The following is a 14,865-nucleotide window of genomic DNA, read 5'->3' as shown; positions in this document are numbered from 1 at the left end:
TGTTCAACATTAGTTTCTTTTTAATAAATATTGATTTTATGATTATCTTTAATTTTTTTATAGGTTTTTCTCGATCTCATGATCTATGTTACAAGTTTTTTATACCTTTTTTGAATAAAAGTTTTTTTTAAAATCGTTTTGTTTGTATTTGATTTTTGAAGATATTATTCTAATTCATTTATAATTTTTTTATACAAATGAACTTTAATTTTTAAAATAAAAAATATTTATTTTTAAATATTATTTTTGATATGTTTCACCTTGAGCAATATTTGTTTTAGGGTGTGAGTTTTTTATAACAGTTTCATTTGTATTTGTATTTTTATTATCTTTTATTTATTTAAATAAATAAGTTCAATAAACACAATATAGTAAATATCTTATTTTATATATTGAATATTTTAATTTTTCTTTTAGTTATTTGTTAATAATTTTTTTATTTATTAACATAGATTATTACCAAATTATTTAATTAAATGTTTGTATATATTGTTTTTATTTAAATTTTAAAATATTTATATATAAAAAAGCATCTAAATAGCATATATACAACCCGCGTTAAATAGCTAGTATTTATATGGGGGAAAGCTGAACTTTCTGATAAAAAACTAAGAATTTTCTCTCATTCATAGCCGACCTGTCTTGCTTCTCTCCCCCCCTCCCTCCCTCCCTGAAGGGCCTAAACCCTAACAATACACTAAGTAAAAGAAATATCAATGGCATCAAATCAGCTGCGATGCCATTACGAGGTGCTTGGTCTATCACGCGACTCGTCGCCTGAAGAAATCCGTTCGGCTTTTAAAAAGCTTGCTCTCCGGCGCCATCCTGACAAGCTTCTCCAATCTGGCTTAAGCCAAGCCGAAGCTACTGCTCAATTTCAAGAGCTTGTTCAGGCTTACGAGGTCCTCTCCGACCCCAAAGAACGAGCTTGGTACGATTCTCACCGTTCTCAAATCCTCTTCTCCGATCCCAATTCTGGTAACTCGGTCCCTGACTCAGTCATTCCTAATTTGTTCTCTTTCTTCTCCAACACTGTTTACTCGGGTTATACTGATTCTGGTAGAGGTTTTTATAAGGTTTATTCTGATGTTTTTGATAAGATTTATGCGAATGAGGTTAATTTTTGTAGGAAATTAGGGTTAGGATTGGATAGTGTTAGGGAGGCTCCGTTGATGGGGAGTTTGCAGAGTGATTATGCGCAGGTTTCGGCTTTTTATAATTATTGGTTGGGGTTTAGCACTGTTATGGATTTTTGTTGGGTTGATCAGTATGATGTGATGGCGGGGCCGAATAGGAAATCGAGGAGGGTTATGGAGGAGGAAAATAAGAAGTTGAGGAAGAAGGCGAGACGGGAGTATAATGAGACTGTGAGGGGGTTGGGGGAGTTTGTTAAGAAGAGGGATAAGAGGGTGATTGATATGGTTGTTAAAAAGAATGCTGAGATGGAGAGGAAGAAGGAGGAGGAGAAGGAGAGGAAGAAGAAGTTGGAGAGGGAGAAGATGGAGAGGTTGAGAGCGTACGAGGAACCGGAATGGGCGAGGGTGAATGAAGAGGAGGTGGATGGAATGGAGGGTTTTGAGGAAGAGGAGGATAAGGGGAAGAAGGGGAATGGAGGGAAGGAGTTGTATTGTGTCGTGTGTGGGAAGAAGTTTAAGAGTGAGAAGCAATGGAAGAATCATGAACAATCAAAGAAGCATAAGGAGAAGGTTGCTGAGTTGAGGGACTCGTTTCAGGATGAAGATGACGAGAGGGAAGATATCGAGGAGGATGAGCTGGAGAAGAATGAGGACGTGGAGGAAATAGAGGAGAGGTTTAAAGAGGATTTTAAAATACAGCGGGAAGGGAATGGGGCTGAGGTTCTGTATTCAAGTGATAAAGAAGATGGGTTTTTTGATGCTGATGACATGGATGAGATTGACGAGAAGAATGGGAATGTAGAGGATGAGGAGGGGGAGGAAATGAGCGTACTTGAAGCAATGGTGTCGGGGCACAGAAGTAGGAAAAGTAGGGGTTCAAGGCATACGAATGAGGAGTTTCCACAGGAAGTTGAGGATGCAAAAGAGGAGGTTGAGGTTATGGAATATAATAACCGGAAGACTAGGAGAAGAGGCAAGAAAATGAGGGGTTGGAACAATGGTGGTGAAGGTGTTACAAACGACATTGATGAAAGCAAGAGTGCCAATGAAGAAACTAATGGGTGTGATGATGAGCAAAACAAGGAGCCTGCTTCTAATTCTTTTGTGGAGGATGAGAATGATGGTAAAATCGATGATCATTTAGGGAAAACTGGCAAGAGCTCAAACCAATCTACCAAGAAGAAAGGGGCTGCAAAGAAGGAAGCAAATGTGAAATCAAAGAACTTGTCTAAAGGCAAGAAAGGAAAGGTAGGGAGTTCATTTTGTATGTTTGCTCATTCATTATTTTCTTTCAGGTGTTTTGATTGTAGTTCTTGATATACTTGTTTCAAAACAACTTTTAATAACCCCTAATTATCACTAGTAGTTATGCTAATATGTGGAATTATGAACTAGTGCCATAAGTATTGTTTTATCATCTTGCCAAAACTATAGTTGTTGACGTACATTTATTGAGATACTTGCTGGTGATGTGAGTGGTTTTATTCCTTAATAAGCACAAGATTTCTTAGTTTCAGATGCTGTACTTGCGAATTATTCTATTAGCTATGGTTTTGGGTTGTCTAATTATCTCAGCTGCATTCTAACCCAGGCAATTTCTAAGGATTCTGGTAATGTATGTGATACATGTGGAGTGGAATTTGAATCAAGGTCCGCATGACTCATTTCTCATCTGCTACTTTATTTTTTAGCTCTGGTTTATTTGTTCTCCTTTTTACCCTCCCCCATTTTACAGAGAAATTCTTACTGTATCCCTTTTCTTTGCAGGAATAAATTACATAAGCATTTGGGTGATACTGGTCATGCTACACTGAAATCCCACTGAGGAAAGTTTTCTAGCACATGTAATTTATTGCTACATGCCATAATTAAAGAGATTTTTTGGAAGTATAAGTGCAAGCAGACTTGTAAGAGGTTTATGCAGCAGCTTTTCATTGTTTTCTGTTCAAGAGCAAGATATAGACCTCATCGGTTCCAGGTATTAATTGCCCTTCCTCATCAAGTTTTCTTTCTTGCCAATCATGGTACATGGGAGGGGACATTGTATACTAGTAACAGTTTGTCTTTAAATTTTTTCCTGTGTCTTGATAGTCCCTTGGTTAGTGTAATTATTTGAATGGTTTTGGAACTGCAAACTGTTTGAATCTGTTTATAATTAGATTGCCTGGAATTTTCCTATTTTATTTATTTATTAAGCTTCTGTTTTCATACAGAAGATAATAATAATTTGACTTCATTACTTCTGCTAACTTTCCCCAGACTTTATTGTGCTTTTTGTTTCTGTACTGTAACACCTTTTTGCATGGTCCCATGAGCTTTTTTCTTGGTTCAGTTAATCTAGTTTAAAAAAAGCAGCCTGGCTCTTGTAAAAACAACACAACCGATGCTGGAAACTGCATGTTAGAATGACCTTGCTGATCCACTTAAACACTTTATTTTGCTTACCGTTAAAACTTGGGCAGAGATCTAAATCTGGTTCTCTGCTTGAATACTCAGTTGTGTTGTCTGCTTGTGTGCTTGAATACTTTGTTTGTATGTTCCCAGAGCTCCTCCTCCGGGTTCAATTGAGGATGTTAGCACAGACCAACTCTTTGCAAAACAGCACAATGGATTGATAATTTCGGCAGCATGACTCCTTAATTATGAGCATGCATGCGGAAGTTGTATAAAGTTATTTTCATTATTGCAATTATTCACGGAGAATTCTTTCTTAATTGAAAGAGAGGAAGTTTGCTAGAAAAAGCTGAACTTCCAGATGGGTCTAACAATGTGATACCATCATAGAGACTTTTACTTAATGCATAGTATATGACTGTTGAAACATCTAAACACAGAAGGGTAGGGTGGCCAATTTCTATTGCAGTTCCGAGATGGACATTTGTTATGTAGGTTAGGACGAGCAATATGTCTACCCTTGCTAGGTATAGTGTAGTTTGGGGAAGGAAGTATGTTTTACTTCTTTAACTTTCTATGCCTGCCAATTCCTACTGCTTAAAAAGAAAGTACAAGACTTAAGGATTTAATTGAAAGTATGACCCTTGATAGAGAACTGAGTGACAAAGTAGGATCCACGCAGCCTTTCGAAGAGTGGAGGTAAGACAGCGGTTGGGTTGATATAAGATCTTTAACAAATGAAGGAATTTTCTATAACATGGATTTATTGAGTCGTTATCTGAAGCACAAATTTGCGAAGTCTATACTTGTATTTTATTTTCCCTATGTGAACTATGATCAATGTTGTTATATAGGAAATCCATGAACCATCAAGCATTCTGTACAAGTGGCTCTGTTTGAATTTGAGGTTGCATCCGTGGTGCTACCTGCTTCTCGAACCAGGTTACCAGGTGCAACCTGCTTTTCCAAATGAAAAACATTAAGGAAAAGCAGGTTGCACTTGGTTCCTAAACGGGTTCTAATTAGTGGAGAGCACATTCTTGAGGCGTGGCTTAAAAATTATGATAACTGAATTTTTGTGTTTCTAACTTTGTAAACTCTTTTAAGGCCTTTCATTATCAGCAAAAAAGAGGTCTCTCTTGCATTGAATATTCATCAGAAAACAGGGAAAGGATAAATATTCATATATGTTGTCGTGAAAATGTCTGTACACAAACTATATTCAGTCAATGTGTGAAGAATGTGAAATCTATTCTTGATTTTTCTTTTGTCTTCTCCGCACAGCTTCTAATATGGCTAGGTGATTCGGGAAGTCAAATCGTGTTCTGACAAGGGCCCTATTCCTCAGCCGTGATAACTTTTGTAGTTAGATGAAAAGTTGTTGAACTCCAGACGAGATTACCTTGAGCGTTGAAGCGGTCCCTGATTTGTTCCTACATCAGCAAGCTAGAGGTTTTTTCAAGATCCTCCGTGACAGAGAATAGAGTGAATCTATGATGCTTGGGAAACAAGAAACGAGAGAGAAAAAAAAGGTTCAGGATCTTGAGAGAGCTGTTTAGTTGAATTTAAAGCCAATTAGCTAGTCGGTTGAATGAAATGTTCGGCGCTTACTAATGTTAGGTCGGTCAAGGCTTTTTGGTTTTTTTTTTTTTTTAAAAAAAAGAAATTGGCAGTTTGGCACTGTCTGCTGTGTGAAATTTTCTTCTTGTATTTTTTTTCCTAGGGTTATCGCAGTTGTTAGAGAAAAGAAGAGGATGCCTTAGGATTAGTGTTGAGTGATAATTTAGGGTCACTGGTTGCATTATGGCTGCTTTTAGTAGAAAGGAAGCCCTTTTAAGCCTGATACAAGGACTGATAGAAAATCAAGAGATTAAAAATATAATTAAGTGCACAGAAAAATGGAAGAGAGTTGAGGCATTCGCCATATTACAAATAAAACTGAAACTCATCACAATGCAATCAACCGTAAAACCGACTAATGAGTCATTCAATGACCAAAAAAATAATATTTTCATATTTATTACACAATATAATTATTCTCATGCTCTTGAAAAAAATAAAAAACAGCTAATTTCTGTGGATGTTTTTAATTTTTTATATTTTTTGTAATTACCTCGTAGCTTTTAGGAACAACTTTTCTTTGCCCTTCTTTCAGTGTTTTAACATAAGTTTTCTTACAATTATCTCATATAATCAAGGATATTCTAGTTTTTTTATAATAAAAAAAAAAAATTAGTTGGTGCATGCAAACATGCACTCCTTTCAGGCAATGCATATAACACCTCTTGATGGTTGTTGGTAACCTTTCAAGGCAGTGTCTAAAGCAGCACACCACACCACCCTCTATATAGTGGGGTGGTGCATGTCAACATTCATAGCATGAAAGAGCGCTCCGACGACAATTTTCTCCTTTTTTTTTTTTATCTTTTCTTCACTTTAAAAGGTATGCTGACTTTACAAAATTACAAAGTGATCCTTAATTTTTTAATTGTATCGAATTTGATTTATTTATTTTTTAATTTCATCATTTGACCTTTAATTTTTTATGTTTTTTTATCAAATTTGATCATTATTCTTTTGGTTTCTATTTATTTTTCTTTTAATCTTTTTATGATTAGATTTTATTTTTCGATTAATCCATAATCATTTGATTTAATTTTTTTGTTGAATTTGGTCATCATTCTTATGATTATAATTCCTTTTATTTTGAGTTTTCTTCTTGATTAATTGTTTTGTGGCAATTTCATCTCTTATTATTTAATTTCATTGAATTTTCATATCATATTTGGTGCTTTTTTTATCATGCTTTTAAAACTCGGTCCAAGAGTTGACCCTTGTCATGTCCCGGGTCATGAGTTGGGTCGAATAACCAGGGTTACCAAGGTCAATCAAATTTTTTATTGTACAGGAAGTAAAAATGACATTGTTTTGATAAAAAAAATAATGGCAAAAAAAAAATCAATGGGTGTTGAACATGATTTTCTCCTAGCTAATCGCTTGATTTTTTATTCAGCTAAAAATTAAAAATTGTATTATTTTGATAAAAAAATATAATGGAGAAAAAACTTAATTATTATCCTTTTTCTTTTTATTGGTCCTTTTATTTTAGATTGTTTTTTTTTAGATCATTTATTTTCATCTCAAATATGATACTCATTCTCTTGATTTTTTTTATTTTTTTCTTGGTTTTCTCCTTTCAATTTTTTCCCTCAAATTTTTTTTTCCAGATTTAGTTCTTATTTTTTTTAATTGCTAATTTTTTATCCTTTTTTTGTTTGTTTTTTCTTTAAATTTTATCCATCGGTATTTTATTTTATTTTTTATCCAATTTTATTTATCATTTTTTAAATTTCTTTTATTATCCTGTTTTTATTTAATTTTCGATTAAGTCCCTCATTATTTTCTTTCATTAGTTTTTATATTAGATTTGGTCCTTGATGTTTTGATTGTTATTTATTTTCTTTTTAATTTTTGGTTTAAAATTTTATTCAATATTCTTTTTTGTCTTCTGTATGGTCATCTTGGTCTCATGACTAAATTTACTAATTTTAAAGATTAGTCTGATTTAACTTCGGTTTTTTTTTAATTTTTTTATTTCATTCTTTAACTTTATACTACTAAACCTTGCGCTTTCTTTTTTGTTTTTCATTCTTTTTTTTTTTTTGGGTTATCTCATATCATGGATTAATAAAATTAATCCGGGGTTGTTCGGTTAATTTTTTTGTTAGTTGCACGAAAAAAAAATCTGGTAATTATCTATAAACAGTCATGCAATATGGCCTTTGGCCTCTGAATTTCATCTCACAAACTCCTGACCCCAGTGGAGTTCTTGGTGTTAGTTTCTTCGAAACGATTCCACTACAGAACTGTCAGGATCGACCATTTTTTTAGCCATAAAGAAATGACTGATTGGAAGAGTTCCTTAACAGATACAAAGAGTATCTGTTAAGCAAATCAGCTTTCAGAAGACAAGGTATGATTTGCATACGATGCTGGGTCATTATTTGCAGGGAACCTTTACAGATGGACGAGAAACAGCTGTGGAGAGGCTCTCTTTAGGTATGAATTCAAGACAAGGACTTGATGAATTGAAAAATGAAGTTAAACATATCGTGAAACTTCAGGATCGGAATCTAGTGAGGCTTCTTGGATGCTGCGTTGAAAGGGATGAGAAGATGCCGGTCTACGAGTTTTTGCCTAACAAAAGCTTGGACTTCTTTACTTCTTCTGGTCACAAAACCTTTTCAAAAAGTTATCCCAATTTTTGAAATTTAGCACTATTGAGCTTTTCTGCTTTAAGAATCTAATTATAAGATGTTTTATCTCCCTTCAAAGCCCTTGGCTTTGTAGTGGAAGGTTACTTTTCTCCACCTTTTTTCTCACAAATTCTGCCCCCAAAGAAAATATGTATATTCCACGTTAGGAAAAACAACACTCCCTCCTAATATTTATAAGAATGAGTTTTTATTGTATAGTAAATTAAGTTATGATAGAAGAATTTTTCTAATGGATTTCCTAATGCTATTATATAAATATTTATAATATCAAAAAATAACATTCAACACTTGAAACTTAATATAACAGTGAGATTAATTTGTGATTGTTGAGATAAAACTGAATAACAGTTATTCAGTTTAATTTAAAGTATATTGTTTGATCAATAGTCTTATCTTCTCATTCTTTTAGAGATTTAGAGCATAGTTATTAAACTCGGCCCAGGGGTTGACCCGACCAAGTGGCCGGGTCCCGGGTTTCATGGGTCAACCCGGATCAATCCGAAAATTTTTTAAAAATAATTAAAGTTTTAATATTTTACATGAAAAAATTAAGAAAAATTCATGTAAATATAGGCTATACATATTATAAATAATGAAATTTAAAAGAATATTTTAAAAAGTTTTTTATCCCACGTTGAAAAAACATAATTTTTTTCTTGGGAACATAAAGTATATATACTAATGGGTTTCAAATCTCACATTAAAAAAAATATTGTGTTATCCTTTTAAATTGAAGTATTTAAATCAAAAGGTTTTTTTTATCTCACATTGAAAAAACATAACTTTTTTCTTGGAAACATGGAATGTATATACTAATGGGTTTCAAATCCCACATTTTAAAAAAAAAAACGGATCTCACCTGGGTCACGGGTTACCTATCAAGTCGTTGCACCGGCCGGTCTTCTGACAAAATCGGACCAGTCCAGCTCCCGGGTCAACCGCCGGGCCAGTCTGGGTTTAATAAATATGGTTTAGAGGGTTTAGTTCTATCCTAAAAGTGTTGTCTTTGTGTGAGACTTTAATAAATATGGTTTAAAGGGTTTAATTCTATCCTAAAAGTGTTGTCTTTGTGTGAGACTCCCGGGTCGACCCGCCGGGCCAGTTTGGGTTTAATAAATATGGTTTAGAGGGTTTAGTTCTATCCTAAAAGTGTTGTTTTTGTGTGAGACAATAAACACCTTAAAAATAGTATTTTTACATCTCTAAGTCAATTCCATATTTATTTTCATTCTAAATATTTCTCTCAAATTCCGTCAGTAATTGTAATTGTAACTTGGAATTCATTAATCGTCACTCATCATCTCGTGATTCTACTATTCAACAATGCCTTGATTTATAATAATAATTCAAGTTAAACAACTAACAATCCGTTACAAAATCTCTTGAAAATCGTTGGATTTTGACAAATCAAATCAAGAATCACTGTTGAAATGAATAAACACGAAATGATCACAACATAATTCTTGCAAGGACCAGACTTCTCTTGAAAGGAAACTAGCTGATCAAGGGGGCAGTAAAACAGAGACTTACCAAAGCATCACATTCTCAAGCAATTCAGGAACAAGAGGATGGACATTAACACTAGCTAGAAAATGGAGTTCAAATGTACAAATTGTATCCAAATGAAAGAAATCCACTTGCTATTATTGTTATCTTCCAAAAAGAAAGGCATCAATCTCCACAAAAACAGAGCAACAAAATGATAAAAAGCAACTAACTGACCTTATTAGAGATGTCAATAAAGAGGCCATGGATCAGGTGCGTTGGATTTCTGATTAACAAACGAATGATTTGCTAAACTTATTCACTAATTACTCCTCCCTCTCTCTCTCTCTCTCTCTCTCTCTCTCTCTTCAATTCCCTGGAAAAAAAAAAAGAGGCGAGGAGTTTGATAGTTAAATAACTGAATTTTAAAGTCATGCCGGGTAATACTAGGGTTTTTGTCTTGTAGTAATAAAACCTGATGGATGGTTGATTCGGGACAAGACTTGAATATTATTTTAAAGAAAAAAAAAGGGATTAAAGGTCTAGTTTTGATCAAAATAAATCCAGATCAATCAGGTTAACATATCAATCTAGATTTTTTTATCAGGTTTGCTGATTTTTTTTTCTATTTTTACTTTAATTAGATTATTTCAAACTCAGATAAGCTGAATTCTAAATTTACCTACCAGATCGGTTAGAATTTTATAATTATAGTTTGTTTATATGGGTTTATAGCCAAGACCTCACCAAGAACACTCAAGCTTTCTCCTGGCCCTTTTTTGTGAAATTTAATCCCAGTAAGTTAATAATCATATCATTCTTTTTACAAATTTATATATTTATTATCTCTTATTCAATAGACTAAAACACACTAAAAGTGTATTTACATCCATGAAGTATCAAATGTTTTGAGTAATATTCTTTTCTTCTTCCTTTTTTTTTTTAATACTTGAGAATACCTTAGGGTCCAACCATTATTTATAACGAAAATAAGACAAAATAAAAGAAAATGGATTGACGCAAATTTATTTGTACCAATCTTAGACCCAACCAACCAACATTAGATTTGACATTTTTAAAACTTGAAAAATTCACGTAAAAAAATTAATTTATTTTAATCCACGTAGAAAAATTTAAACTCAAATTTTTTTAAATTTGATTTAATTTTAAAATTTTAATTTGATATTGAAAAGTTACTTGGTATGTTGAGAAAAATAGGGGGGGAAAACGTCAATTTATTATGTATAATTTTAAAAACTCAACTTGGGATAGGGGTATGGGTCAAGGAAATCAACCTCAAATTTTTATTTAGAACATTTATATTTATGTCGTTTTGATTATTTTATTTTAAATCAATAAGGTGATATTTAGTTTGACATTGTGGTTGAAAAATACTTTAAAATTTTTTTTTATTTTTTTTACTTTAAATTAATATATTTTCGATGTTTTCAGATTATTTTGAATTGTTAATGTCAAAAATAATTTTTTAAAAATAAAAAAAATATTATTATAATATATTTTAAAATAAAAAACACTTTAAAAAATAACCATTACTACACTTTTAAACACCATTATCTAATCTTGATATTTTTACCTTGTCGATAATATATATATTTTTTAATCCAAATTGATTTAGATTAGGTTGATCCACCAGTACAGATTTTAAAACAATGGTACACGTAAAACAATCTTCGACTAATCCAAGCAGTGGGTTAGCAAAGTTAAGAGCGAGCTAGAGCTAGACCTAGGCAAGAAAATCTACAGGAGATGAACGGGTTAATAATTTAGCTAGCTAGCAGTGGCAAATTTATATAATTATTAATTTTAAGGTTTATAAAATTAATTATGATATGTATAAATTAATCTGAATATTTATATTAATTTTTTTAAAAATGAAAATAGAAATTAACGATTACCCAAATTTCCGTCTGTATTCCAGACATTAGCAAGAGGAATTCAAATCCTGATCAAGAGAGCAAGGACAGGATGGTCAAATCATGTCAACTCAAGCTGGGCATTTGAAATGGCATGTCAAGCACCGGAGATCCAATCATCGGTCCTTTTCAGGGCCACCCTCCCGGAGGAAGACAAATTGGGATGCAAGGGAGGTTAAAATTAAAGTGTTTTTATTTTAAAATAACATTTTTTATTTTTAATATTAACACATTAAATAATTTAAATAAAATAAAATAAAAAATTATGAAATGTCAAACAGGTCTAAGTCACGAGGAGACTTGGCTTTGACTTGAAGGCGAGCATACAAGCTCGGCCCTTTGGCTCAGGCTCCTTCTAAGAAATTGGCATCGGACGCACTACACACGCATTTTCTATCTGTGAAAGGTCCGCAGGTCAGAACCCACAAAATTGAGAGTGCTATTTATGTTCATCAAATGGGTCTTGGAATAAGTAAAAATCTACAGGAACTAGAAAGAAGCAATCTCCTATACAATCAAGTACATGAAAGCTTCACCTTCTTGCTATGGACAAGAACACCCAGCAGCAATGGTTGAGTAACCTTGTAAATATGATCAATTGACCTAAACCTCTTGTTCCTTGTCTTGGGATACCCATCATCGTCTTCCTCGCAAATAACATTCTCTTCTTCTTCTTCTTCTTCTTCTTCAAAGATGGCATGAAATGCATGGTCATTGTAACTCGCGTCCCCTTGGCATGAACCTTGTTGTGATTTATCATTCTTGTAATTATCCCTGCTCATTTGCACTAGTTTCCAAGCCACGTCTATCTCTAGCTCTGAGAAGCCCTTAATCCTCTTCTGGGTTCTTCTATCTTTGCATGACAACGGAAACTTGGACATCTTTTTGGTATCGGAGACACAGAGCGCGAGAGAGAGAGAGAGAGTAGAGAGAAGGATTTTAGGGTTAAGATATTTTCGTCTTGTGTATAAATACGGGAAGGAGACATCCAATGGCGTGTCTTCCTAGAAATGGATTAATGGTAAGTCGGTTAAGAAAATAAAATAAAAAGATTTTTTTGTTTTTACATGCTCGGCTAGTAGTTATTTTTTCTAGATGGAAAAGCAAAGGAACGGGGATAAATATATTTATTTTATGTTTTTTTATATACATTTTTAATTAATATTTTTTTTTATCTGTCTTTATGCGGCCTTATCCAAATACAGTAAAAAGTATATCTCAATTAAAAAAATTATTTTAAAAAAAACTCATGATCATGTTAAATAAAAAAATAAATGCATTTATAATTTTGACTGAATAAATATTTTTTTACTCAAAAATTAAATCATTAAAATTCTTCCAAGCATTTATGTTAATAATTACAAAATTAAATAAAAATATATTTTAAAAATGATCACACGACAACAAAAAATAAAGAAGCTAATAGTCATATTATTTGAAAATTGAATTTCAAAACATCAAAAAAAAAAAAACTAACATCAACACTTTTAAAAGAAGAAAACTCAGAATAAACAATAAAAAAAAACTCAAAATAAAAAGTATATAAAGTAGTTAAATGATAATAGTTTTTATGATGAAAATTACAAGATTTTTTTTCATAGTTTTTTGGATGGAGCTCATTATTAATATTAAATTTTTATTCAATTTATATAGAAATCAAAATTAATTTTTTTCCCTAAACAATCTTAAAAATATGATACATTGAAAAGATAGTTTTAAATATAGTTTTGAAACCCGGCTCGGCGGGTCGACCAGAGACCCGGCTGACCCAGGACTGAAACCAGGTCGGATTGAAGAAAAAACCTGACGCGATCCAATGGATTGACTCGACAACCCGACAAGATCCAGTTATGACTTTTTAATTTTTGTTTTATTTTTATTAAAATAATATCATTTTTATTTTAAAAAAAATAACGTGAACAATCCAGTAATTTAGTCAAAATTTAGAATCCAAGACTTAGACTAAATCGGGTGTGAAAACTATGGTCTTAAATGCTAATTCAAAACACCAAACTCAGGAACTAAAGGACTGTATTTTGAAAATAAAAAAGAAAAAAGGGCCCCTCTTATTCACATTTTCAACACCTGTGAAGCGTGCTGGCAGACATACAAAAGCCCATTTATGCTTACAATTAAATTAAACTAAACAAACACTTATTTGGCATACAAAAAGAAAAACAAAACTGTGCATATATTTATTACTGCAATAAAAAGATATTTTTGCCCAAATAATAAAAAATAAAATGCCTATCAGTTATGGTGGGTATTTTGATTTTTGTTTTCTTGACCAAATAGTAATTTGTGATTTGACAGGTATATTTATGAATTTTCTCTTTTTTTATGAACAATAAATAATTTATTTGCTCTCTATTTCAAAAATTTATAACATGGTTATTTATGATATTTTAATTTTTTTATTTATTTTTTTATAAACAATGAAAGGACATATTTGCCCTTGAACTTGAAAAATCGTTAATCTAGGAGCTATTCCATATTTTCATATAGATTTTTTTTATTATTTATAAAATCATTAAGGTAAAATTAGTCTTTTTGGATTGATTGATTAACATTAAAATTGAAAAGGGTGCAATCACATAATGACCAGGTGCCAACACATAAAAGGCACCCATGTTTTTTGAGAAGGGTCTGTGGCGTCTCTTGGTGGTCAAACATTTTTTTACATCGTGTTATTGAAAACATTGTTGTGTTTTTTTCTTCTGATGTTGAATGTGTTGGCGCTAGCATAACAATTTGTCATCGCTATCCTTTTTTCCCTCTCTCCTCTCCTAAAAAGTGCAAGTAGGTCTTTCTTGCTTTTGATATTTCAACTTCAGTTCTTATTTTTTTTTGTTTTTTAATTTTGTTCTTGATTCTTTTATAAAAGTTTTATTTCTTTTCAATTTAATCTTTAAATTCTAATTTGCTATATATTATTTTTTTTCTGATTTTGACCTTATTATTTTAATTTTTAATTTTTTTTGTTACTTTTTATATAAAAATTTTATTAGTTTTCAATTTTATTCTTTAATCCAAGTTTATGAGGTGTTATTTTGTTTTCAATCCGGCCATCATTCTTTTGAATTTAACCCTTTAAAAAAAATTTGGTTACCCTCTTTTTTATTTTTTATTTTTGTTTTCACCTACATTTTCTTTATATATATTAGATCCTTTTGTGTGTTTTTTTTTGTAGGTTTCATATCTCAACATTTAATTTGCCAGGAATTAAGCTTTACTATTTTTTCCTGGTTCATTGGTTTAGGAAGTTAAATTGGGTTAGCATATTTTTATTTTTTCTTATTCTCTTTTCTAATTTCAAAATTCAACATTAGTGTTTTGTTTTTTTAAAAAAAAACAAATAGGCCTTTCACGAGTTTAGCCCTAGCCTTATGACAAAGGTCACGGGTTTTGAAAGTTAACACAGGTTGATTTTGGTTTTTTTTTAGGTCCTTATATATATATTTTTAATTTTATCATTGAACAATTGATTTTTTAAATTGGTTTTCGTGCTTTGATATTTGCTTCTTTTTTTTATGTGGGATTATCTCACTCTTATACCAATATTCACGAGGTTAGTGGATTAACTCAAATTAACTCATATTTTTTAATGTTTTTTTTTCAAAATCATAACAACATTTTTTT

At 31.8% G+C, this 14,865-nt stretch overlaps 1 protein-coding gene across 4 annotated transcripts; it reads left to right on the top strand.

The window, feature by feature from the left end:
- Positions 1-599: 599 nt before the first annotated feature.
- Positions 600-5,211, top strand: LOC133680217 (DNAJ protein JJJ1 homolog). Of its 4 annotated transcripts, none has more exons than XR_009836273.1 (4): positions 602-2,384; positions 2,728-2,786; positions 2,904-3,114; positions 4,815-5,211. XR_009836273.1 is itself a non-coding variant. In XM_062103025.1 (3 exons), the coding sequence occupies exons 1-3, from the start codon at positions 717-719 to the stop codon at positions 2,959-2,961; spliced, it is 1,785 nt and encodes a 594-aa protein (XP_061959009.1). In that variant the 5' UTR covers positions 602-716; the 3' UTR covers positions 2,962-3,385. The 4 variants fall into 4 exon arrangements, 1 of the variants encoding a protein (XP_061959009.1); XR_009836274.1 differs by lacking the exon at positions 4,815-5,211 and adding an exon at positions 4,385-4,792; XR_009836275.1 differs by lacking the exon at positions 2,728-2,786 and having other exon boundaries at positions 600-2,384.
- Positions 5,212-14,865: the final 9,654 nt, after the last annotated feature.

The sequence above is a fragment of the Populus nigra genome, chromosome 19 (assembly GCF_951802175.1).
Source record: "Populus nigra chromosome 19, ddPopNigr1.1, whole genome shotgun sequence".
NCBI lineage: Eukaryota > Viridiplantae > Streptophyta > Magnoliopsida > Malpighiales > Salicaceae > Populus > Populus nigra.
Note: the sequence above shows the minus strand (reverse complement) of the source record. Positions and strands in the feature narration are given on the sequence as shown.

Bases quoted from the DNA above. Each gene is read 5' to 3' on its own strand.
- LOC133680217 (XM_062103025.1), top strand. From the start codon at position 717: ATGGCATCAAATCAGCTGCGATGCCATTACGAGGTGCTTGGTCTATCA. The intron at 2,385-2,727 runs GTAGGGAGTTCA...ATTCTAACCCAG, and splicing joins CTAAAGGCAAGAAAGGAAAG to GCAATTTCTAAGGATTCTGG. The intron at 2,787-2,903 runs GTCCGCATGACT...TTTTCTTTGCAG, and splicing joins GGAGTGGAATTTGAATCAAG to GAATAAATTACATAAGCATT.